The following is a 27620-nucleotide window of genomic DNA, read 5'->3' on the forward strand; positions in this document are numbered from 1 at the left end:
CTAGTTTACAATCCCACCAACAGTGTAAAAGTGTTCCTATTTCTCCACATCCTCTCCAGCACCTGTTGTTTCCTGACTTTTTAATGATTGCCATTCTAACTGGTGTGAGATGGTATCTCATTGTGGTTTTGATTTGCATTTCTCTGATGGCCAGTGATGATGAGCATTTTTTCATGTGTCTGTTGGCTGTATGAATGTCTTCTTTTGAGAACTGTGTGTTCGTATCCTTTGCCCACTTTTTGATGGGGTGGTTTGTTTTTTTCTTGTAAATTTGTTTGAGTTCTTTGTAGGTTCTGGATATTAGCCCTTTGTCAGATGAGTAGATTGCAAAAATTTTCTCCCATTCTGTAGGTTGCCTGTTCACTCTGATGGTAGTTTCTTTTGCTGTGCAGAGCTCTTTAGTTTAATTAGATCCCATTTGTCAATTTTGGCTTTTGTTGCTGTTGCTTTTGGTGTTTTAGACATGAAGTCCTTGCCCATGCCTATGTCCTGAACGGTATTCCCTAGGTTTTCTTCTAGGGTTTTTATGGTATTAGGTTTAACATTTAAGTCTCTAATCCATCTTGAATTAATTTTTTTTAATTAATTAATTTATTTATTTATTATTATTATACTTTAAGTTGTAGGGTACATGTGCATAACGTGCAGGTTTGTTACATATGTATACTTGTGCCATGTTGGTGTGCTGCACCCATCGACTCATCATTTACATCAGGTATAACTCCCAATGCAATCCCTCCCCCCTCCCCCCTCCCCATGATAGGCCCCTGTGTGTGATATTCCCCTTCCTGAGTCCAAGTGATCTCATTGTTCAGTTCCCACCTATGAGTGAGAACATGCGGTGTTTGGTTTTCTGTTCTTGTGATAGTTTGCTAAGAATGATGGTTTCCAGCTGCATCCATGTCCCTACAAAGGACGCAAACTCATCCTTTTTGATGGCTGCATAGTATTCGATGGTGTATATGTGCCACATTTTCTTAATCCAGTCTGTCACTGATGGACCTTTGGGTTGATTCCAAGTCTTTGCTATTGTGAATAGTGCTGCAATAAATATACGTGTGCATGTGTCTTTATAGCAGCATAATTTATAATCCTTTGGGTATATACCCAGTAATGGGATGGCTGGGTCATATGGTACATCTAGTTCTAGATCCTTGAGGAATCGCCATACTGTTTTCCATAATGGTTGAACTAGTTTACAATCCCACCAACAGTGTAAAAGTGTTCCTATTTCTCCACATCCTCTCCAGCACCTGTTGTTTCCTGACTTTTTAATGATCGCCATTCTAACTGGTGTGAGATGGTATCTCATTGTGGTTTTGATTTGCATTTCTCTGATGGCCAGTGATGATGAGCATTTTTTCATGTGTCTGTTGGCTGTATGAATGTCTTCTTTTGAGAAATGTCTGTTCATATCCTTTGCCCACTTTTTGATGGGGTGGTTTGTTTTTTTCTTGTAAATTTGTTTGAGTTCTTTGTAGGTTCTGGATATTAGCCCTTTGTCAGATGAGTAGATTGCAAAAATTTTCTCCCATTCTGTAGGTTGCCTGTTCACTCTGATGGTAGTTTCTTTTGCTGTGCAGAAGCTCTTTAATTTAATGAGATCCCATTTGTCAATTTTGGCTTTTGCTGCCGTTGCTTTTGATGTTTTAGACATGAAGTCTTTGCCCATGCCTATGTCCTGAATGGTACTACCTAGGTTTTCCTCTAGGATTTTTATGGTATTAGGTCTAACATTTAAGTCTCTAATCCATCTTGAATTAATTTTTGTATAAGGAGTAAGGAAAGGATCCAGTTTCAGCTTTCTACTTATGGCTAGCCAATTTTCCCAGCACCATTTATTAAATAGGGAATCCTTTCCCCATTTCTTGTTTCTCTCAGGTTTGTCAAAGATCAGATGGCTGTAGATGTGTGGTATTATTTCTGAGGCCTCTGTTCTGTTCCATTGGTCTATATCTCTGTTTTGGTACCAGTACCATGCTGTTTCGGTTACTGTAGCCTTGTAGTATAGTTTGAAGTCAGGTAGCGTGATGCCTCCAGCTTTGTTCTTTTGACTTAGGATTGTCTTGGAGATGTGGGCTCTTTTTTGGTTCCATATGAACTTTAAAGCAGTTTTTTCCAATTCTGTGAAGAAACTCATTGGTACCTTGATGGGGATGGCATTGAATCTATAAATTACCTTGGGCAGTATGGCCATTTTCACGATATTGATTCTTCCTATCCATGAGCATGGTATGTTCTTCCATTTGTTTGTGTCCTCTTGTATTTCACTGAGCAATGGTTTGTAGTTCTCCTTGAAGAGGTCCTTCACATCCCTTGTAAGTTGGATTCCTAGGTATTTGATTCTCTTTGAAGCAATTGTGAATGGAAGTTCATTCCTGATTTGGCTCTCTGTTTGTCTGTTACTGGTGTATAAGAATGCTTGTGATTTTTGCACATTAATTTTGTATCCTGAGACTTTGCTGAAGTTTCTTATCAGCTTAAGGAGATTTTGGGCTGAGACAATGGGGTTTTCTAAATATACAATCATGTCATCTGCAAACAGGGACAGTTTGACTTCTTCTTTTCCTAACTGAATACCCTTGATTTCTTTCTCTTGCCTAATTGCCCTAGCCAGAACTTCCAACACTATGTTGAATAGGAGTGGTGAGAGAGGGCATCCCTGTCTTGTGCCAGTTTTCAAAGGGAATTTTTCCAGTTTTTGCCCATTCAGTATGATATTGGCTGTGGGTTTGTCATAAATAGCTGTTATTATTTTGAGGTACGTTCCATCAATACCGAATTTATTGAGCGTTTTTAGCATGAAGGGCTGTTGAATTTTGTCAAAAGCCTTTTCTGCATCTATTGAGATAATCATGTGGTTCTTGTCTTTGGTTCTGTTTATATGCTGGATTATGTTTATTGATTTGCGAATGTTGAACCAGCCTTGCATCCCAGGGATGAAGCCCACTTGATCATGGTGGATAAGCTTTTTGATGTGTTGCTGAATCCAGTTTGCCAGTATTTTATTGAGGATTTTTGCATCGATGTTCATCAGAGATATTGGTCTAAAATTCTCTTTTTTTGTTGTGTCTCTGCCAGGCTTTGGTATCAGGATGATGTTGGCCTCATAAAATGAGTTAGGGAGGATTCCCTCTTTTTCTATTGATTGGAATAGTTTCAGAAGGAATGGTACCAACTCCTCCTTGTACCTTTGGTAGAATTCAGCTGTGAATCCATCTGGTCCTGGACTTTTTTTGGTTGGTAGGCTATTAATTATTGCCTCAATTTCAGAGCCTGCTATTGGTCTATTCAGGGTTTAGTCTTGGAAGAGTGTAAGTGTCCAGGAAATTATCCATTTCTTCTAGATTTTCCAGTTTATTTGCGTAGAGGTGTTTATAGTATTCTCTGATGGTAGTTTGTATTTCTGTGGCGTCGGTGGTGATATCCTCTTTATCATTTTTTATTGCGTCTATTTGATTCTTCTCTCTTTTCTTCTTTATTAGTCTTGCTAGTGGTCTGTCAATTTTGTTGATCTTTTCAAAAAACCAACTCCTGGATTCGTTGATTTTTTGGAGAGTTTTTTGTGTCTGTATCTCCTTCAGTTCTGCTCTGATCTTAGTTATTTCTAGCCTTCTGCTAGCTTTCGAATGTGTTTGCTCTTGCTTCTCTAGTTCTTTTAATTGTGATGTTAGAGTGTCGATTTTAGATCTTTCCTGCTTTCTCTTGTGGGCATTTAGTGCTATAAATTTCCCTCTACACACTGCTTTAAATGTTTCCCAGAGATTCTGGTATGTTGTATCTTTGTTCTCATTGGTTTCAAAGAACATCTGTATTTCTGCCTTCATTTCGTGATGTACCCAGTAGTCATTCAGGAGCAGGTTGTTCAGTTTCCATGTAGTTGAGCAGTTTTGATTGAGTTTCTTAGTCCTGAGTTCTAGTTTGATTGCACTATGGTCTGAGAGACAGTTTGTTATAATTTCTGTTCTTGTACATTTGCTGAGGAGTGCTTTACTTACAATTACGTGGTCGGTTTTGGAGTAAGTACGATGTGGTGCTGAGAAGAATGTATATTCTGTTGATTTGGGGTGGAGAGTTCTATAGATGTCTATTAGGTCTGCTTGCTGCAGAGATGAGTTCAATTCCTGGATATCCTTGTTAACTTTCTGTCTCGTTGATCTGTCTAATGTTGACAGTGGAGTGTTGAAGTCTCCCATTATTATTGTATGGGAGTCTAAGTCTCTTTGTAAGTCTCTAAGGACTTGCTTTATGAATCTGGGTGCTCCTGTATTGGGTGCATATATATTTAGGATAGTTAGCTCTTCCTGTTGAATTGATCCCTTTACCATTATGTAATGGCCTTCTTTGTCTCTTTTGATCTTTGATGGTTTAAAGTCTCTTTTAGCAGAGACTAGTATTGCAACCCCCGCTTTTTTTTGTTCTCCATTTGCTTGGTAAATCTTCCTCCATCCCTTTATTTTGAGCCTATGTATGTCTCTGCGTGTGAGATGGGTCTCCTGAATACAGCAGACTGATGGGTCTTGACTCTTTATCCAGTTTGCCAGTCTGTGTCTTTTAATTGGAGCATTTAGTCCATTTACATTTAAGGTTAAGATTGTTATGTGTGAACTTGATCCTGCCATTATGATATTAACTGGTCATTTTGCTCGTTAGTTGATGCAGTTTCTTCCTAGCCTCGATGGTCTTTACATTTTGGCATGTTTTTGCAATGGCTGGTACCGGTTGTTCCTTTCCATGTTGAGTGCTTCCTTCAGAGTCTCTTGTAAGGCAGGCCTAGTGGTGATAAAATCTGTAAGCATTTGCTTATCTGTAAAGGATTTTATTTCTCCTTCACTTATGAAACTTAGTTTGGCTGGATATGAAATTCTGGGTTGAAAATTCTTTTCTTTAAGAATGTTGAATATTGGCCCCCACTCTCTTCTGGCTTGGAGAGTTTCTGCCGAGAGATCTGCTGTTAGTCTGATGGGCTTCCCTTTGTGGGTAACCCGACCTTTCTCTCTGGCTGCCCTTAACATTTTTTCCTTCATTTCAACTTTGGTGAATCTGGCAATCATGTGTCTTGGAGTTGCTCTTCTCGAGGAGTATCTTTGTGGCGTTCTCTGTATTTCCTGGATTTGAATGTTGGCCTGCCCTACTAGGTTGGGGAAGTTCTCCTGGATGATATCCTGAAGAGTGTTTTTCAACTTGGTTCCATTTTCCTCCTCACTTTCAGGCACCCCAATCAGACGTAGATTTGGTCTTTTTACATAATCCCATACTTCTTGCAGGCTTTGTTCATTTCTTTTTCTTCTTTTTTCTTTTGGTTTCTCTTCTCGCTTCATTTCATTCATTTGATCCTCAATCGCAGAAACTCTTTCTTCCAGTTGATCGAGTCGGTTACTGAAGCTTGTGCATTTGTCACTTATTTCTCGTGTCATGGTTTTCATCTCTTTCATTTCGTTTATGACCTTCTCTGTATTAATTACTCTAGCCATCAATTCTTCCACTGTTTTTTCAAGATTTTTAGTTTCTTTGCGCTGGGTACGTAATTCCTCCTTTAGCTCTGAGAAATTTGATGGACTGAAGCGTTCTTCTCTCATCTCGTCAAAGTCATTCTCCGTCCAGCTTTGATCCGTTGCTGGCGATGAGCTGCGCTCCTTTGCCTGGGGAGATGCGCTCTTATTTTTTGAATTTCCAGCTTCTCTGCCCTGCTTTTTCCCCCTTCCTTGTGGTTTTATCTGCCTCTGGTCTTTGATGATGGTGATGTACTGATGGGGTTTTGGTGTAGGTGTCCTTCTTGTTTGATAGTTTTCCTTCTAACAGTCAGGACCCTCAGCTGTAGGTCTGTTGGAGATTGCTTGAGGTCCACTCCAGACCCTGTTTGCCTGGGTATCAGCAGCAGAGGCTGCAGAAGATAGAATATTTCTGAACAGCGAGTGTACCTGTCTGATTCTTGCTTTGGAAGCTTCCTCTCAGGGGTGTACTCCACCCTGTGAGGTGTGGGGTGTCAGACTGCCCCTAGTGGGGGATGTCTCCCAGTTAGGCTGTTCAGGGGTCAGGGACCCACTTGAGCAGGGAGTCTGTCCCTTCTCAGATTTCAACCTCCATGTTGGGAGATCCACTGCTCTCTTCAAAGCTGTCAGACAGAGTCGTTTGCATCTGCAGAGGTTTCTGCTGTGTTTGTTATTGCCCTGTCCCCAGAGGTGGAGTCTACAGAGACAGGCAGGTTTCCTTGAGCTGCTGTGAGCTCCACCCAGTTCGAGTTTCCCAGCCGCTTTATCTACTTAAGCCTCAGCAATGGCGGGTGCCCCTCCCCCAGCCTGGCTCCTGCCTTGCCCTTAGATCGAAGACTGCTGTGCTAGCAATGAGGGAGGCTTCGTGGGCTTGGGATCCTCCCGGCCAGGTGTGGAATATAATCTCCTAGTGTGCCCGTTTGCTGAGATCCTTGGTAGAGCACAGCATTGGGGTGGGAGTTACCCGATTTTCCAGGTGCTGTGTGTCTCAGTTCCCCTGGCTAGGAAAAGGGATTCCCTTCCCCCTTGCGCTTCCCAGGTGATGCGATGCCTCTGCCTGCTTCAGCTCTGGCTGGTCGGGCTGCAGCAGCTGACTAACACCGACTGTCCCGCACTCCCTAGTGAGATGAACCCAGTACCTCAGTTGAAGATGCAGAAATCACCTGTCTTCTGTGTCGCTCGCGCTGGGAGTTGGGAGACTGGAGCTGTTCCTATTCGGCCATCTTGCTCTGCCCCTCCCTACCAGTGTTTTATAACTATCTGGGCTGGTCTCCCCCATCCTCACAAGCAGCATGAATCCTCTTCATGGTTGCATGTGAGTCCCCAGCCCAAGCCTCCTGTGGTTGGTTATTTGTTGACTTATTTCTAGGATAATGGTTCTTAACTGCGGGTGATTTTTTCTTGGTGAAACCGCGTCTCTACTAAATATACAAAAATTAGCCAGGCATCATGCTGGGCACCTATAGTCCGAGCTACTTGGGAGGCTCAGGCAGGAGAATCACTTGAACCCGAGAAGCAGAGGTAGCCGTGAGCCAAGATCATGCCACTGCACTCCAGCCTGGGTGGCAGAGTGAGACTCCGTCTCAAAGAAAAAAGAAAAAAGAATTTAACCATATAATCCTCAGAAAAAAAGCTCTTTGTTTTATGTAGCTAATGATGTAAATTCTAGTGCCACCCCCAATATTTAGGTAGTGAATTAGATGGGACTTCTAGTGCACTGGAAACTAGGATATTGAAGGATGAGTTGTTGCTGACACAGAATAATATGGAATTGACCTATACAATGAAGTAATAGGAAAATAAAATCCTATTGTGCTTTAAATTTGGCGTGTGTCTTGGCAAAGACAGAAAACATCAGAGAAGGTTTTGATTCTTCCCTCCAGAATTGGCCATATGGTTTTTTTTTTTTTTAATTGGCCATACGATATGAATTCTTGTTTTATTATCAGCTTTCAAAAAATTATTATTTTGAAAGTTTAGAAATCTGAGTTGGAGAAAGAAACATTTTAGGAAATGTTAGGAAAAGGAGACAGTGACTCATATTCTTAAATAGTTCCTGTTGATATTTGCAATTTCAAACTTGTCTCTGGAAATAATTATATAATTGTATGGAGAGAGTCAAGTCTTGATCTTTACCCTTGGGGACTTCTTTTGGCAAATTAAATGATTTATACCTGAAGAGACAATTTAGCTTCATGTTAAATTTCAAAATCCAAGAAATACTTTCTTTTCAGTAGCTGTCAGATTGTATTGATGATCATCAGCTTTTCAGATGAGTGTTATTAGTTCAGTTTTGGAGATTGCCTGTATGTGTGGTACTGTCTTGTAGTTTTCTGAAAGAAGATTGGAGTATTTATACTTATTTTTGTGGATTCTGTGAGGTAAAGTCTGGCTTACAGTTGATTTAACCTCTTCTTGGTCTTGGTTACTTTTGGATTTTGTCAGAACAGAAGTTTAAGCTGCAGATACTGTGTTCAAAAAGGTCCTTCAAGAAATATAACTGTAAGGAAATGGAATGATAGATGTATATAAATATGAACTTGAATCAAGTATGCTTTGTATTTAAAAATATGCCTTTTAATTTTTTTCAGCCAAGTTCTATAGAAATTTTAGAGTATTCATCAGATAGTGAAAAAGAAGATGACTTGGAAAATGTCCTACTCATTGATTCGGAATCCCCTCACAAATACCACGTGGAGTTTGAATCAGATGCAAGACAGATTGTGGAGAGACTGATAGACCCAAAGACAAAATCAACAGAGACCATTTTGCATACACCTCAGAAACCCACAGCTAAGTTTCCCAGGACTCCAGAAAAGTCAGCGAAGAAGAAGCTTTTAAGGTTAAATTATACCCTTTTAAATACTCTTTTTTAATTTTTCTCTTTCTTTAAAAACCCAAATATCTAAAATGTTAATTTTAAAATACTTCTATATGAAGTCCTAAGTTCTGGAGCCGATTAATAGAATGTTCGTCCAAGTTGAGGGTGATAGCTTCAGTCATGCCCAGCGGATGTGACTGCCTTTCTTAATGGAGATTTATTTGAGTTATCAAATGTTATTGAGAGTCAGTGTTCTAGGTGCTGTGGAGACAAGTATATAATTGTTCTGTTCTTGAGTAACTTACAATCTAAAAAGGGAAATGGAAATATGTATAGATCGTGTCAGATTACTTTTATGAGAGAGATCTGCCAGGGCAACACTTGCAAGTGCAAAAAAAGTATGAGAGAGCAGAACCCACAGACAAGACGTGTCTGGTGTGCCATGAACTACAGTGTCAGTCTGGGGCTAGGCTGTGGCCATGATGAGCAAAGCAGGAAAGATAACATGAAGGAGCCTGTAGGGACCTTCCCCAATCCTGTGTAATACAAGGTTCTCTTTGTTGTTGAACCAAACAATGCCAAGCAAAGACTCAATGAAAGTAAAAAAAAGAGAGGCCAGGGGGTGGCTCACGCCTGTAATCCCAGCACTTTGGGAGGCCGAGGCGGGTGGATCACGAGGTCGGGAGTTCGAGACCAGCCTGGCCAACATGGTGAAACCCCGTCTCTGCTGAAAATACAAAAATTAGCTGCGCATGGAGGCACGCACCTGTAATCCCAGCTACACGGGAGGCTGAGGCAGGAGAATTGCTTGAACCTGGGAGGTGGAGGTTGCAATGAGCTGAGATCGTGCCATTGCACTCCAGCCTGGGCGACAGGGCGAGACTCTGTCTCAAAAAACAACAACAAAAAAAGAAAGTAAGAAAGAGAACCTGTATGAAGCATGGCCACAAAAGCAAAAGTAGTAGAGCATTTCAAGGCAAAGGAGTTTCAGTAGAAAGAGTGAATGTGATCATGAAGAGTGTAGGTGTTGGATCCACAGATGATATTGTAACATCATGAGAAGACAAGCCTGGTGTGCACTGAGGGGAGCCCAGGGTCTGTGGCTGAAGTAGAACACGGTTCAAGGAGTGAAGACAGGGTCATGGCTCTTATGTGGGAGTTGGGGACCAGGCAGGAGGGCTTTGATTCCTCTCTTCGGGATTGCCAGTCACCTGGAAAAGATCCAGCCTCTAGAGAAGGTTCAGGGAATAGGAGAGACAGATTTTGAAAACAGTGGGGTTCCGAATAAACAGAGTTTGCACCGTAGCTCAATCAGCATCCTGAAGAGGAGGTAGGGAAGGAAGGTGGAGAGGAGAGACCCAGCTTGAGTACACCAGTGGAGGAAAGAGCATGAGGATGTGGCCAAGTCTAGTGGTATGGCCAGGGCACAGAGATCCATTCATGCCCACTCACCATGAGACAGAAGGCCTTATACCCAAAGTAAAGAAGTTGTGGCCTCAAAAAAGAATGTAATTTGTAATAGTAATAGAATGTAATTTGTAATAGAAGGTGGTTTGTAATAGTCTTTGGGAAGAAAGGAAAGGAAGCCCATTAGAGGAATTAGCATGTCTTTGTTGGTGAAGGTGATGCCATGCAATTACAGAAAGTCATGTCCCCAGCCCTGCTGAGGGCCTACCACTTGCCAAGCACTGTTCATGCACAGGAGCAAGCAAAGTGGAATGGTTGCTCATAACAGAGAGCAAAGGTGAATGGAGCCCGGCCTGTGTCGGGGGAAGGGTAATACGGAGCCAAGAAGTAAAATAGATGTCAAGTCAGAGAGAGAAATTTTATGGAGAAAAGGCAGAAAAAGGGGGACAGAGAAGGGTCCAGAGGTGGGGGAGGACATTTCAGTTTGAAACAGGCTCAGGGAATCCCTGAGGAGGTGTCTCATTGAGCAGCTGGAAGAATAGAGTGTGCAGTGGAGCAGGTGCTTTTGTTTTTGTATCTTTGATTGACAATCATGAGGCTTTTGGCCATTTTCAGTTAGACATTATACATCTTAGTGGGACTTTGAGTCTGCAGTCCACGGGCAGGCTTGGTGTTGGAGATGTGAATGTGTAGACTTCAGTGTCCAGATCTTTTGAAGCATGAGCTAGGTCAGGTCACAGGAGATCCACTGCTAGGCGAGAGGAGAACCTGTCCAAGGCCTGAGTCCTGGGTGCTCTGCAGAAGTTGGGGTGTGGGGGGAGAGACTGCTGAGGGAGGAGCCAAAACAAAGGGAGCATGGTGTGTTGAGGCAAGTGAGGAGAGAGGGTGACCCACTGTGACAGACGCTGCCAGGGCTGACCTCTGTGATTCCACGGTGAAGGGCAGGGTGTGCAGCCATCTCAGTGGCCTGACCAGGCAAAGCAGACTGCCATGGACTCGAGAGAATGGAAAGAGAGAAACTAAAGACAGCACGATGGAACTCTGAAGAAGTTTTGCTTTAAGGGGAACAGATCAATAGTGCATTAGTTGAAAGTGAATGTGAGGGTCAAGGTTTCTTATTTTCAAGGTGGTAGAAATTTCATCATGTTTGTATGTTGATAGGAAAGTCCAAGAGAAAAGGGGAAACTGCTGAGGCAGGGGAGGGAGGGGACAACTGATGGAGTTGTCTCTGCCATGGTGAAGGGAGGCACAAACAGGGGTGACTTTGTCAGGAGCTCAGAGCGTGCACCCATGGCCGGGGCAGCCAGAGCCCATGCAGGTGCCGGAATGGACCTGGTGAGGAGCAGACAGGCCATCCACGGATAGCTGGGAAGGCGAAGTCCCTGCCGTTTCAGGCACGTGTATCTGACTTGGGAACTAGTTCTTTCTGATAATTCTATTCCAGTAAAACGGGGCAGTCCTTCATTAGCTGACAGGGAGGATGAGGAGGGAGCTGTGGAGGTCTGAGGAGAGAGAATCTGTGAAATGGGCATATAGTGAGGACAAATGAACTGGAGAAGGGCTCCAGGGCTGTCTGACATGATCAGGCCCTGTTGGGAAGTTGTGGTCACGGACTGAGTTTGAGACCGATCAGCCAGTGTGGATTCGACCCTTGGGCTGCACATATGGGCAGAGCACAAGGATGGTCCGGGGGCGCACTAAAAGGGGTTGACAGGAGTTCCGAGAGTAACTATAGTAATGACCTGTGAAACCTAAGCTGGGTAAGGTGGGAATGAGAACATGCAGGATGTGGATCATGGTGAGTTGGGGTAGAACTCACTGATTGAGGACTGGTGAAAGGTTGGTCAAACACTTACGGAGTCAGGCTACTGTAAGTGATGAGCTGGGGCAGTAAGGATGACGGGCCCCCAGAGTTGAGCCGCTGGAGGGAGGTAGTTCGGGACTTCAAGATTAGAGTAGCTGACGCGGGTAGAGGACACTGTCTTGGAGCTGGGCGGGCACTGACATGCCTGCCCTGGCACTGGGCAGGCTGGGTTGGAGCTGGAGTGTAACGGAGGGTGCCAGATGGTCTGGAAGCTGCAGTGAAGAGCAAGGCCGTCCCTTCGTGGCTTTTCAGGCCCGGTGAGAGGGTAGGGGAGAGAACACAGTGCTGTTTAAGGTCACTGTCAGGGAGTCCTCAATAGAAGGTGGAGGGGACATTCATAGAAGTGGCTGAAGCTGCTCAAACAACATGCGATTGATCATTTTCTTGTTGTGATTTCTAGGAATAACTAAATGAAGATGTCTGTTTTGAAGTTACTATGCTTAAATACTAAAAATTAGATTGGTGTGCTTAGGGTTGTTAGTCTCAGGCCTTCAAACTGAAGAGTTCCTGTTTCACTGAGCTGTCTAGAAAGGCCTGTGACTGCTTTGACTGCCTTTGGTGAAGGGATGGTGGTTTGTGGTGATTAAAAACTTTTTTTTACCTGATAAAGGCCAGGTAGCAAGGATTGAGAGAGGTAGTTGGCATTTGAAGCCTGGAGCACACTGGCCCTTCTCTCTCCGGTTTGCCCTGTGGGAAATGTCACTCAGTCTCTTTTGGCTTTCTTTTTCTTGTCTTGTCTTGTCTTTTTTTTTTTTATTCATGGAACTATTTGAAGCATAAAAAACACCAATGCAAAATTGTTAGATATTTAAGTGTGTTGGGAATAATATAGCTATATCTATCTCCCTATTTTGATGCTCAAGTTGTTTTTCACAGTGTTTGTTATATCATGAAAAGACAAAATCTACATCTGATTGGTGTACCTGAAAGTGATGGGGAGAATGGAACCAAGTTGCAAAACACTCCTCAGGATATTATCCAGGAGAACTTACCCAACCTTGCGAGGCAGGGCAACATTCAAATACAGGAAATACACAGAACGCCACAAAGATACTCCTCGAGAAGATTAACTCCAAGACACGTAATTGTCACATTCACCAAAGTTGAAATGAAGGAAAAAATGTTAATGGCAGCCAGAGAGAAAGGTCGAGTTACCCACAAAGGGAAGTCCATCAGACTAACAGGGGATCTCTCAGCAGAAACTCTACAAGCCAGAAGAGAGTGGGGGCCAATATTCAACATTCTTAAAGAAAAGAATTTTCAACCCAGAATTTCATATCCAGCCAAACTAAGCTTCATAAGTGAAGGAGAAATAAAATCCTTTCAGACAAACAAATGCTGAGAGGTTTGTCACCACCAGGTCTCCTTACAAGAGCTCCTGAAGGAAGCACTAAACATGGAAAAGAACAACTAGTACCAGCCACTGCAAAAGCATGCCACATTGTAAAGACAGTTGATGCTAGGAAGAAACTGCATCAACTAACGAGCAAAATAACCAGCTAACATCATAATGATAGGATCAAATTCACACATAACAATATTAAACTTAAATGTAAATGAGCTAAAAGCTCCAAGTAAAAGACACAGACTAGCAATTTGGATAAAGAGTCAAGACCTATCAGTGTGCTGTATTCAGGAGACCCATCTCATGTGCAGAGACACACATAGGCTCAAAATAAAGGGATGGAGGAAGATCTACCAAGCAAATGGAAAACAAAAACAAAGCAGGGGTTGCAGTCCTACTCTCTGATAAAACAGACTTTAAACCAAAAGATGAAAAGAGACAAGGCCATTACATAATGGTAAAGGGATCAATTCAGCAAAAGAACTAACTATCCTAAATATATATGCACCCAATACAGGAGCACCCAGATTCATAAAGCAAGTCCTTAGAGACCTACAAAGAGACTTAGACTCCCACACAATAATAATGGGAAACTTTAACACCCCACTGTCAACATTAGGCAGATCAAGGAGACAGAAAGTTAACAAGGATATCCAGGAACTGAACTCATCTCTGCAGCAAGCAGACCTAATAGACATCTACAGAACTCTCCACCCCAAATCAACAGAATATACATTCTTCTCAGCACCACATTGCACTTATTCCAAAATTAACCATATAGTTGGAATTAAAGCACTCCTCAGCAAATGTACAAGAACAGAAATTATTACAAACTGTCTCTCTGACCACAGTGAAATCAAGTGGTACTCATGTCCCAGTACCAGAATCTCTGGGACACATTTAAAGCAGTGTGTAGAGGGAAATTTATAGCACTAAATGCCCACAAGAGAAAGCAGGAAAGGTCTAAAATTGACATTCTAACATCAGAATTAAAACAACTAGAGAAGCAAGAGCCAACACATTCAGAAGCTAGCAGGAGGCAAGAAATAACTAAGATCAGAGCAGAACTGAAGGAGATAGAGACATTAAAAACCCTCCAAAAAATCACTGAATCCAGGAGCTGGTTTTTTGAAAAGATCAACAAAATTGATAGACCGCTAGCAAGACTAACAAAGAAGAAAAGAGAGAAGAATCAAATAGACGCAATAAAAAATGATAAAAGAGGATATCACCACCGACGCCACAGAAATACAAACTACCATCAGAGAATACTATAAACACCTCTACGCAAATAAACTAGAAAATCTAGAAGAAATGGATAATTTCCTGGACACTTACCCTCTCCCAAGACTAAACCAGTAGGAATCTGAATCCCTGAATAGACCAATAGCAGGCTCTGAAATTGAGGCAATAATTAATAGTCCACCAACCAAAAAACGTCCAGGACCAGATGGATTCACAGCTGAATTCTACCAGAGGTACAAGGAGGACTTGGTACCATTCCTTCTGAAACTATTCCAATCAATAGAAAAAGAGGGAATCCTCCCTAACTCATTTTATGAGGCCAACATCATCCTGATACCAAAGCCTGGCAGAGACACAACAAAGAAAGAGAATTTTAGACCAATATCCCTGAGGAACATCGATGCAAAAATCCTCAATAAAATACTGGCAAACCAGATCCAGCAGCACATCAAAAAGCTTATCCACCATGATCAAGTGGGCTTCATCCCTGGGATGCAAGGCTGGTTCAACATGTGCAAATCAGTAAACATAATCCAGCATATAAACAGAACCAAAGACAAAAAACCACATGATTATCTCAATAGATGCAGAAAAGGCCTTTGACAAAATTCAACAGCCCTTCATGCTAAAAACTCTCAATAAACTAGGTATTGATGGGACGTATCTCAAAATAATAAAGCTATGTATGACAAACCCACAGCCAATATCATACTGAATGGGCAAAAACTGGAAGCATTTCCTTTGAAAACTGGCACAAGACAGGGATGCCCTCTCTCTGCACTCTTACTCAACATAGTGTTGGAAGTTCTGGCCAGAACAATCAGGCAAGAGAAAGAAATAAAGGGTATTCAATTAGGAAAAGAGGAAGTCAAATTGTCCCTGTTTGCAGATGACATGATTGTATATTTAGAAAACCCTATCATCTCAGCCCAGAATCTCCTTAAACTGATAAGAAACTTCAGCAAAGTCTCAGGATACAAAACCAACGTGCAAAAATCACAAGCATTCCTATACACCAATAACAGACAAACAGAGAGCTAAATCGTAAGTGAACTCCCATTCACAATTGCTTCAAAGACAGTAAAATGCCTAGGAATCCAATTTATAAGGGAAGTGAAGGACTTCTTCAAGGAGAACTACAAACCACTGCTCAGTGAAATAAAAGAGGACACAAACAAATGTAAGAACATTCCATGCTCATGGATAGGAAGAATCAATATTGTGAAAATGGCCATACTGCCCAAGGTAATTTATAGATGCAATGCCATCTCCATTAAGCTACCAATGACTTTCTTCACAGAATTGGAAAAAACTAAAGTTCATATGGAACCAGAAAGACCCCGCATTGCCAAGACAATCCTAAGCCAAAAGAACAAAGCTGGAGGCATCACAGTACCTGACTTCAAACTATACTACAAAGCTACAGTAAGCAAAGCAGCACGGTACTGGTACCAAAACAGAGATATAGACCAATGGAACAGAACAGAGCCCTCAGAAATAATACCACACATCTACAGCCATCTGATCTTTGACAAACCTGAGAGAAACAAGAAATGGGGAAAGGATTCCCTATTTAATAAATGGTGCTGGGAAAATTGGCTAGCCATAAGTAGAAAGCTGAAACTGGATCCTTTCCTTACTCCTTATACAAAAATTAATTCAAGATGGATTAGAGACTTAAATGTTAGACCTAATACCATAAAAACCCTAGAAGAAAACCTAGGGAATACCATTCAGGACATAGGCATGGGCAAGGACTTCATGTCTAAAACACCAAAAGCAACAGCAACAAAAGCCAAAATTGACAAATGGGATCTAATTAAACTAAAGAGCTTCTGCACAGCAAAAGAAACTACCATCAGAGTGAACAGGCAACCTACAGAATGGGAGAACATTTTTGCAATCAACTCATCTGACAAAGGGCTAGTATCCAGAACCTATAAAGAACTCAAACGAATTTACAAGAAAAAAACAAACAACCCCATCAAAAAGTGGGCAAAGGATATGAACAGACATTTCTCAAAAGAAGACATTCATACAGCCAACAGACACATGAAAAAAATGCTCATCATCACTGGCCATCAGAGAAATGCAAATCAAAACCACAATGAGATACCATCTCACACCAGTTAGAATGGCGATCATTAAAAAGTCAGGAAACAACAGGTGCTGGAGAGGATGTGGAGAAATAGGAACACTTTTACACTTTTAGTGGGACTGTAAACTAGTTCAACCATTGTGGAAAACAGTATGGCGATTCCTCAAGGATCTAGAACTAGATATACCATTTGACCCAGCCATCCCATTACTGGGGATATACCCAAAGGATTATAAATCATGCTGTTATAAAGACACATGCATACGTATGTTTACTGCGGCACTATTCACAATAGCAAAGACTTGGAATCAACCCAAATGTCCATCAGTGACAGACTGGATTAAGAAAATGTGGTACATATACACCATGGAACACTATGCAGCCATAAAAAAGGATGAGTTCATGTCCTTTGTAGGGACATGGATGCAGCTGAAAACCATCATTCTCAGCAAACTATCGCAAGAACAGAAAACTAAATACCGCATGTTCTCACTCATAAATGGGAATTGAACAATGAGATCACTTGGACACAGGAAGGGGAGCATCACACACCGGGTTCTATTGTGGGGAAAGGGAGGGATAGCATTAAGAGATATATCTAATGTAAATGACGAGTTAATGGGTGCAGCACACCAACATGGCACATGTATACATATGTAACAAACCTGCACGTTGTGCACATGTACCATAGAACTTAAAGTATAAAAAAAAAAGAAAGAAATGATACTACACATCTACAACCATCTGATCTTTGACAAACCTGACAGAAACAAGAAATGCGGAAAGGATTCCCTATTTCATAAATGGTGTTGGGAAAACTGGCTAGCCATATGTAGAAAGCTGAAACTGGATCTCTTCCTTACTCCTTATACAAAAAAGTGCTCATCATCACTGGCCATCAGAGAAATGCAAATCAAAACCACAATGAGATACTATCTCACACCAGTTAGAATGGTGATCATTAAAAAGTCAGGAAACAACAGGTGCTGGAGCAATGTGGAGAGATCGGAATGCTTTTACACTGTTGGTGGAACTGTCAACTGGTTCAACCATTGTGGAAGACAGTGTGGCAATTCCTCAAGGATCTAGAAGTAGAAATCCCATTTGACCCAGCCATCCCGTTACTGGGCATTTACCCAAAGAATTCTAAATCATACTGCTATGAAGACACATGCACATGTAGGTTTATTGCGGCACTGTTCACAATAGCAAAGTTTTGGAACCAACCCAAATGTCCATCAGTGATAAGACTGGATTAAGAAAACGTGGCACATATAAACCATGGAGTGCTATGTGGCCATAAGAAAGGATGAGTTCCTGTCCTTTGTAGGGACATGGGATGAAGCTGGAAACCATCATTCTGAGGAAACTATCACAGAGACGGAGAACCAGACACCGCATGTTCTCACTCATAGGTGGGAGTTGAACAATGAGAACACTTGGACACAGGGTGGGGAACATCACACACCTTGGCCTGTCATGGGGTGGGGGAATTGGGGAGGGATAGCATTAGGAGAAATACGTAATGTAAATGACGAGTTAATGGGTGCAGCACACCAACATGGCACATGTATCCATATGTAATAAACCTGCACATTGTGCACATGTACCCTAGAACTTAAAGTATAATAAAAATAAATAAAAATAAAAGCAAAACTTGAAAATACTGTATTTACAGTCATTCTAATTGTTTATTGTTTACCTGGTTGTAGAGCTTATTAAAAATATCTTGACTAGAAATGAGTTGGAATATTTTTGAATCTTTATCCTTCTTTACTTCTCCATATTGATTTTGTAGAAATGTTTACCAATGTCAAATTGATACCAGTAATCTTTTGAGATAGGTTTCCAATCTGTTAATTTTATAGAAAAGATAATTAGGATATCTTAAATTGCTCAGTGCATTCGTCGTATCTTTATTCTGTTGGAGTTTGGCCTTTATAAATAACTTGTCTGGCTACGTTCAAAAGAATTAATTTGGATATAGATGGTAGGGCCTTCCTGAACTTTTGGTATGACTTAATTTTTTTAACATGAGATAGGTTTTTTACTAGAAATAGAATTGTTCATTGGAGGACATGGTGTTTCTTATCTTAAGTTCAAGTGCATCTGATCCGAACTCCCTGCAGGACAGTCCCTAATGGCCAAACTCAGCGGGAGATGCAGATTTTATCTGAGGGCTCCAGATACCGCTATGTGTAGAGAGCTCCTGTGCATATGTTTACTGTTGCTTTTACCTTTTGTCCTGTAATCCCCACAGTTTTCTTACGAGGTTCTAGGCTTGACTTTAACCAGATACTATTTTCAGAGTTCATTTTGCCTTTTTTTTTCCTGTAAGGTCACAGCATTGAAAAGCAACATTTGGCAAATAATTATCTAGATAATTGGCCAAAGAATACAGCATTTGCTTCTTGTATTTATTATGCATATCATTTTAAATAATACTGTTTAAGAGGTTCTAAGTATATTTTCAAGACTAAGAGTTTGGACTCTGGAGCCAGACTGCCTAGGCGTGCATCCAGCTACACCACTCATTAGACATTTAACCTTGAACAGATGTTTAACATCTTGGTGCCTCAGTTTGTCATCTATAAAATGGAATAATAATAGTACCTACTTCAGAGTATTGTATAAAGGGGAAGCATAAACGAGTTACTTAATGTAAACAGAATGATATGAAGAAGGGCTTAATAGGAAGTAGAGGTTGACATGTAGAGGTGCTATGGCATATTTCTGAGTATAAGAGGTTTTAACTTTTTTTCTGTTACATGTGCTACACACAAGGTCATTCAGAAATAATAACCTATAGGAAAACATACTAGGTTTTTCTATGGGTATTAATACTAGCAATATTATATATTAAAATATTTCCATCATAATTGAAAGAGCTATATATAGGCTGCAAGTAAAAAACATAACAAAAACAGTTACACCAATTGTGGGCATTTTTTGAAAGTTTTACTAAATGCCACATGGTGTGCTAAGTCCATTCTGGTTTTAACAGCTTGTTCCTCATCTGGCTAGTTATGTAATGTTGGAGAAGTTTCTTAATCTCTCTCTCAATTCTGGTTTTATCATCTGTGCAGTGGGTATTGATATCTCTTCTTTCTGCCTCAAAGGGATATTATTTGAATAAAGATAATGTGAAATGATTAATTAATTGGTAATAAGATAATAAACTTATGAGATAATACATTGATAACCTATATAGCATGTAGCTATAGTGGTAATTAACAACTGATCTTGATTTTTGTTGATATTATAGTTATGTTAGGAGTTGATAACTTCTCTTTCTCTCTACATATATATGTATTTACTTATATTTGTAATTTACATTCACCTATATATTTATAAGCATAAATATATCTCAGTGAGTATATGTGTTCATTGATAGGTTAATGCTCTTCTGCAGTGCCTGCATATCTATCGTTATAAATTGTCTTTCTGCTGCACATGGAAGTTTTCTTTTTTATAACATTGGTATCCTTGCTGTGTGTTTGTGATTGATACTCAAATTATCTCTGGAGTCCAAATCAGGGACCCATACCTAAGTGCTCTTATTTGAGTGTTCTGTCAACAGTTGGCAAGATTATTCTTGACTGGAACTCTGAGCCCACTTTACAATTCTTTGTTTGCTCCCATCTGCTGAGCTCATTGGGAGCTTTCCCACCTCCATGGCAGCACTCATAGCTGTCCTTGTGTCCCTGGTACCTAACGAAGTGCTAGGTGCCGGCATATAGCAGGTGGTAAGTAAGCAGTACTTGTTTTAGGATTGAATAAGTGAACTAAGAAAGAATAGAAAAAGAGGTAAACTGATACCTAGCTATCATATTTCCAAGAATATGATATTTTTAGGACATAGTATTAGCCCATATTTCTAGGAATCAGAACACCAAGGTTCTAAGAAAACAAAAAACTGACTTATGAGGATATGGCCTCTAGGAAGAGAATGTGGTATTTTGCATGTTTTATCTGTTTGTCTCTGGTTGGGGGTTATACAATATAAATGTTCCAAATATTCTGAAGTTTTCCTTTTAACTAAATTTAGTACATTATAATTTATTAAACAGAGGTGGACTAGCAGAAAGACTGAATGGACTGCAGAATCGAGAGAGATCTGCTATTTCTTTGTGGAGACATCAATGTATTTCTTACCAAAAGACACTTTCAGGTAAGGCTGTGTGGGTACCTGAGACAATGTGTAAATAAATATTTTAGTTAAAAGAATTCTTACATTAAAATACATGAAGTTGATTATTAATATTTTCATGACTTTTTAAAAATTTTGTTTTTCCAACATTTTAATTTTGACATACAAAAACTATATATAATTAATATATATAACTTGATGAGTTTAAAAATAAGTATACTCTTATGAAACCATCACCACAATCTGTGCTATAAATCTATACCCTTGACCTCCAAAAGTTTTGTTCTATTCTTATCATTAAGAGCACTCTACCCTCTTAGCAAAATTTATTTTATTTTATTTCATTATTTAGAGACACGGTCTCACTGTTGCCCAGGTTGGAGTGTAGTGACATAATCATAGTGTACTGTAGCCTCAAACTCGTGGGCTCAAGCAAATCCTCTCACTTCAGCCTCCTGACTGGCTAAGACCACAGGCTTATGCCACCATGCCCAGCTCCTCTTAGCAAAATTTTAAGAATACAATACAGTATGTTAACTATAGACACGATACTGTACTGTAGATCTCTAGAACTGATTTATCTTACATAATCAAAACTTTGTACCCTTTGATGAGTACCTCCCTATTGGCAGCCACCATTGCAGTCTCTGCTTCTGTAGCCAGAGCACTTAGTCAAGAAAGAGAGATAAAAGATATCTAAGTTGGAAAGCAAGAGGTAAAGTTATCTCTGTTTGCAGATGACATGATCTTATATCTAGAAAACCCTATAAGACCCCCAGCCCCTGCCAAAAAAAAAAAAAAAATCAACATACAAAAATCAATTGCATTTCCAATGAAATTTCTGTATGTTAATAATGAGTTTTCTTTTCTATTGGAAATTGAAAAAACAGTCTCATTTACAATAACATCAAAAAGAACGAAATTCGGGACTAGGCGTGGTGGCTCACGCCTGTAATCCCAGCACTTTGGGAGGCCGAGGCAGGTGGATCATGAAGTCAAGAGATTGAGACCATCCTAGCCAACATGGTAAAACCCCATCCCTACTAAAAATATAAAAATTAGCTGGGCGTGGTGCTGCACGCCTGTAGTCCCAGCTACTTGGGAGGCTGAGGCAAGAGAATCGCTTGAACCCAGGAGGCAGAGTCTTCAGTGTGCCAAGATCGTGCCACTGTACGCCAGCCTGGTGACAGAGTGAGACTCCGTCTCAAAAAAAAAAATAATAAAATACTTAGGAATAAACTTAATCATGGATGTCAAGGACTTGTACTCTGAAAACTGACTCTTTTTTTCAGGTGTCTTACAGGTTTCAGAAATTATTCCAAGAGATGAGTTTATTCTTGCAAGGTCTAATGACTGAAAACTCTTGTTTTTCAACAAATTGCTTGATATTGAAAAGATCCCACATGTCTAGAAAAGCCTCCTCTCCTCCTAAACAGTGCTGATTTGGTGGTTTTTTCCTGTGTGTTCCCTCCATCTGGAGTTGGGGGATGGGTAGGTATGGGCACAGTCATGAATTCCAAACCAACTATTATTAGTCTTTCCTGGGGGATCATTGGGATATACATTTTAATAGGCTCCCAGGTGAGTTTTGCACATGCTAGAATATAAGAAACATTATTCTTAGAGTTGATCCCCCCATTCCCAATAATATATTCTACTAAATAGATCACTCAACTGTTATGTTCTCAACTATTCTATTACACATTTCTTTAGAAGACTTTTCAATTCTTATCTCATTTATTCCTTTTAAAATCCTTTCTGAGGCCAGGTGTGGTGGTTCATGCCTGTAATCTCCATGCTTTGGGAGGCCAAGTCAGGAGGATCACTTGAGGCCAAGAGTTCAAGACCAGCCTGGGCAATGTAGTGAAACCTGTTCTCTGCAAAAATGTAAAAATTAGCTGTACAGGGTGGCACACGTTACAAACGTCCTAACTACTCGGGAGGCTGAGATGGGAGAATCGCTTGAGCCTAGGAGTTCTAGGTTACAGTAAGCTATGATCGCACCTCTGCACACCAGCCCGTGTGACACAGCAAGACCCTGTCTCTTAAAAAATACAAAAAAATCCTTTCCCAGCTGTCACTTAGCAATTGCCTTCTCTCACATTCTTGTATTAAAGTACTGTAATATGAAGTACATATATATGTATCAGGATGACCTAATACGTATGACCCAAGAATACTTTTTCTTTTCTTATTTTATTTTATTTATTTATTTTTTTGAGACAGAGTCTCGCTCTATCACCCAGGCTGGAGTGTAGTGGCGCGATCCTGGCTCACTGCAACCTCCGCATCCTGAGTTCAAGTGATTCTTCTCCTCAGCCCCACGAGTAGCTGGGATTACAGGTGCCTGCCATCACGCCTGGCTAATTTTTGTATTTTTAGTTGAGACGGTGTTTCGCCATGTTGGCCAAGCTGATCTCGAACTCCTGACCTCAGGTGACCCACCCACCTCAGCCTCCCAAAGTGCTGGGATTACAGGTGTGAGCCATTGCGCCCAGTCACTTTTTCTTCTATACATATCTGTGAGTCAGTCCATTGTTACACTTATGACTTTGTTTCTTGGGGTTTTTTTTATGTTAATGATTACGACATTTAATAATAATCTTTACAACTCATTTGACCACCCTGAAGGCCAGGCAAACATAAAGGTTTCCTGGTCTTATTATTTAGGGAAGTCTTAATAGCACATTGGCTTAAGCACAAAAAATAATTTAATGGTACTTGTAATTGAATTCCACAGGGACCATGCTTCAGGCATATTGGTTTTGAAAAGGCTGGCAGTCGTTCTCTATGTGGTAATTCTCTGCTTCAAGTCCAATAAAAAAAATGCTTTCTTTCCAATATTTTACCAGAAATGCCCAAAATGACTTTCATTGATCTGGTAGAGACAGGAGTCCCTGCTTGAAATCATCCTAATCACTCTGCCCAACATGGGCTACAGTCAGTAACACACTACCAGCCATATCCTTAACTCCTGATTATTTTATTTCTGGAGTTATTTAATAAAAATCAGCAGGAACTATTTGCAATTCTACAGTATGTTATCTCATTTTAGTTTTTCAGTGATTCTTCATGTTCTCCTATTTTTATCAGTATTTGCATGTGTATATTTAACCTCTCAAATGTGAATGACCTTGAACGGGAGTGACCACTGTGTCTTATAATCTACCTCCCTCCATCTGTAAATAGTTTCTGTGTGTCACTCATTGCTTTCAATTTAGTTTGGGGTTCTATGCATTATAAACTTCTTTTGTTCTACTTGAACCAGAAAAATATTTCCTTGACACTTAAATTCTCAAATGGCTCCTCCTTCTTTTGCTTCCCTTCTTTTGAAGTAATGATATGAGAGAATGGTAAGCTTGAATTTCTTTCAACTGTATATAAATATTTGCATTACTGGGTTTCAGGAAGGCCACTTTCAGTTCTTAGTTTTAACATTAGTTTTGTGTTGGGTTATGGTGGATGGTGAGCTATCAGATGGAAAAGAGGAGCGTGGCACACAGGACTCTGGCTACTAGAGGCCTAAAAGGCCAGACCTGAAGACATCATTTGCTGCTGCATTGGCATTCATGCAGCACTTTTGTTTCGTTTTTCCACGTGAGGAGATGGAATGCTAATTCTGTGAGGACTCTTAGAGACCTTCCAGTCTGAGCCCCTCTTTGGCGGATTGCCTAGGGTAGGGAGGTGACTTGCTCTGATTATCTAGCCAAAGAAGAGACAGGGCCAAAAGTAGGCCTCCTGGTTCCCAGGGCCATGCTCTTTCAAACCCTGCCGCTCTTCTGCCATATGAAAATAATCATTTTACTCCTCTCCCAGTTTCCTCTTGATATTACTAGTGGGGAATAACCAAATAGTCCAAATTGGACTTTGTGTGTTTGGTTAAGGTAGCTGTCTTGAATTTTGCTGATGTTATTATAGTCTTGACAAATTGTAAATATCTTCCAAGTAGGAGCAAAACATGGGCAAACTTTGAATTGGTTCATAAATTCTTAAATAGTTTGGATTCTATCTGTCCTCTTTCCCCCTTCAACATGATCCTTATTGTTGTATCAAATTTGGAGGTTTGATGTTGGTGGGTACAATGCTGAAGGCTTACTACGTATTAAATCATTTAGTATGCAAAGTAATCTTCTAAAGGAGTTTGCTTTCCTTATTTTCCAGATGAAAAAACTGTAGGTTGAGTATATGCTATAGATGACTAAGCCCAGATTTGAACTGTCAAGTCCAAGTTCTTATTTGCTAATCTCTACAGACCTTCATTAGTTAATCTGTTTGGGCTGGAGAAAGTTAGGTTTAAGAAGACAAGGGATTAAGGAATTAGCAAAATTAGAAATATTAATACAAATGTTTTTCTTTGGAAAAAATCTTTCAGAATGTAAGTCTGTATCACATTCTTGGGACAGCACTAATTGGCGAAGCATAGGACATAGGTTTGAAGGTTGCAGAGACTGTGTAAATTGTGGAACTGTATAGGATGTCCTAAAGTCTTATGATTTTGATGGGAAGTGACAGATTGTATTCTTAATTATTGATATTAATATATATAGAAATCACTAGACATTGTCATCCTGGTTACTCACTATAGTGAATTGATCAAATTGTCAAATATGTAGTTGACAGAGTGTCTTCTGCTTGTCTGGATAGAAAAGTACCAAGTTAAACATGTGTGACTGGTGGTCCAGAATGAAGGGAGAAAAAGGTGATTTTTTTGTTTGTCTCATAACCAAAACAGCTTATTTGGAATGTTCCTTACAATATCACTTCTTAAATTTTGTTCTAGATATTAAGTATAGCGTGTCAAACTAAGATTCTCCTTATTTATCTCCAGAGATGAGAAATTATGGTTTACAGAATTGATCTGTAGATTATAATGATTTAGCTTGAGATCTTTCTTTCCATGTGTCTTCCATTTGGGGAGCATTATTTAATTACCCATGGTTGAGAGGTATGTTTTTGTCTGTATATTTATCCAAGTTATTGTGTATGTCAGTATCCCACTCCCTTATATTGCTGGGTAGTATTCCATGGTACGAATGTGCCGCAGTTTGTTGAACTGTTCGTTGACTGAAGGGCCTTTGGTTCGTTTCCATATTTGAATCATTACAAATAAAACGTGCTGTGAACATTTGTATACCAGTTTTTGAATGAACATATGTTTTTATTTTTCTGGGATAAATGATCAAATGATTTAAAATGTTTGAATGTCTCTAACACATTATTCTGCCCTTTTTTTTTTGAGACAAAGTCTCTGTCACTGAGGCTGGAGTGCAGTGGCGCGATCTCGGCTCACTGCAAGCTCCGCCTCCCGGGTTCACGCCATTCTCCTACCTCAGCCTCCCGAGTAGCTGGGACTACAGGCGCCCGCCACCACACCCAGCTAATTTTTTTGTATTTTTAGTAGAGAAGGGGTTTCACCATGTTAGCCAGGATGGTCTCAATCTCCTGACCTCATGATCCACCTGCCTCAGCCTCCCAGAGTGCTGGGATTACAGGCGTGAACCACCGTGCCCAGCCTCTTCTGCCCTTTTAACACACTTTGTATTTAAAAATAATTGTAGATTCACAGGCAGTTAGAAATAATACTGAGGGATCCCTTGTACCATGCCCCCAGTAATGACATCGTTTATAACTGTGGAATGACAGGACAGCCAGGATGGTGATCTCCGATACAGTCCATTGACCCTGTTCAGATTTCACCAATTTTACATGTATTTACTTGTGTGTCTATTTTTTTGTTTTATGTAATCTTATCACCTGTTACTGTGGTCTGAATTTTTGTATCCTCCCAAAATTCGTATGTTGAAACCTAATCACCAATTTGATGGTATTAGGAGGTAAGTAAGGCTTTTGGAAAGTGATTAGGTCATGAGGTGGAGCCCTCATGAAGGGAATTAGAAGAGACCCTTCTAATGTATCCTGTATCCTGTATCCATGTGAGGATACAGCAAGAAGAATCCATCTGTGAGAATGGAAGTCCTCACTAGACACAGAATCTGCAAGAGTGTTGATCTTGGACTTCCCAGTCTGCAGAACTGTGAGAAACAAATTTCTGTTGCTTCGAAGCCACACAGCTCTGGTTTTTTGTTATAGCAGCCAAGATGGGCTAAGATACTTGTGTAGATTCATATGACTGTCACATAGTCCAGACACAGAAGGGTCCATCACCACAAGGATTATCGAGCCACCCTTTATAGCCACAGTCACCTCTTTCCCATTCTCCTCCCTGATGCTTTGCAGCCACTAATCTGTTTAACATTTCCATACTTTGTCATCTAAGAAATGCTCATGCCTGTAATCCCAGCACATAGTTTGTCATCTAAGAAATGCTCACGCCTGTAATGCCCACAAAGGCGGGCAGCTCACAAGGTCAGGAGTTCGAGACCAGCCTGGCCAACATGGTGAAACCCTGCCTCTACTAAAAATACAAAAATTAGCCAGGTGTGGTGGCAGGTACCTGTAATCCCAGCTACGAAGGAGGCTGAGGCAGAGAATTACTTGAACCCAGGAGGCAGAGGTTGCAGTGAGCTGAGATCGTACCACTGCACTCCAGCCTGGGCGACAGAGGAAGACTCTGTCTCAAAAAATAAAATAAATTACAGAAATGGAATAATATAGTTTATAACCTTTTGGGATTGGCTTTTTTCACTCAGTATAATTCCCTGGAGATTTATCCAGGTTGTTGTGTATGTCAGTAACCCACTCCATATTGCTGAGTAGTATTCCATGGTATGAATGTGCCACAGTTTGTTGAACTATTTGTTGACTAAAGGGCCTTTGGGTTGTTTCCACATTTGAGTCATTACAAATAAAAGGTGCTGTGAACATTTGTGTACCAGTTTTTGAGTGAACGTGTTTTTATTTTTTTGGGATAAATGATCAAGAGTATAATTGTCAGGTGTTAGGGTAAGGGCATGTTGTTTTCTTATGTTAAAAAATGCATATGAATACCAAATATTTCAGTGAATTCTAACACATCTTTCTAGGCTTAAGAAATTTTATTTTTAACATCTTTGGTATGTGGATGTCAATTTTTCCTTTCTTCCTTCCTGGATAGCTGACTTTGCTGGGCTGTTTTATAACTCCTACTTGTAACTTTTAATAACAATCGATGTTTTCTTGCTTGTTGGTCCCTTCTAGTACATTTCAGTATAAAAGACATACATCTCAAGATTCTTTGTGATACACTGAGAAGGTATTG

The 27620-nt window shown here is 40.4% G+C and overlaps 1 protein-coding gene across 43 annotated transcripts in view; it reads left to right on the forward strand.

Moving 5' to 3' along the window:
* SPIDR (scaffold protein involved in DNA repair) overlaps positions 1–27620 on the forward strand; it is a 484346-nt gene that overhangs the window by 147629 nt on the left and 309097 nt on the right. For 31 of the 43 annotated variants that reach the window (XR_012416420.1, XR_012416421.1, XR_012416419.1 and 28 more), the window contains 2 exons: positions 8084–8334; positions 20343–20443. The exons of 3 other annotated variants lie outside the window; for them this stretch is intronic. Coding sequence is in view for 31 of the 40 variants with exons in the window: in XM_065519183.2 (XP_065375255.1) it covers positions 8084–8334; positions 20343–20443 (352 nt within the window). In the remaining 9 variants the exon portion in view is untranslated. Of the gene's footprint in view, positions 1–8083; positions 8335–20342; positions 20444–21714; positions 21914–27620 lie in introns of those variants that run through there. 9 more of the 43 variants (XM_073998783.1, XM_073998785.1, XM_073998797.1 and 6 more) reach the window with 2 other exon arrangements.

This window comes from Macaca fascicularis, chromosome 8 (assembly GCF_037993035.2).
Source record: "Macaca fascicularis isolate 582-1 chromosome 8, T2T-MFA8v1.1".
Taxonomy (NCBI): domain Eukaryota; kingdom Metazoa; phylum Chordata; class Mammalia; order Primates; family Cercopithecidae; genus Macaca; species Macaca fascicularis.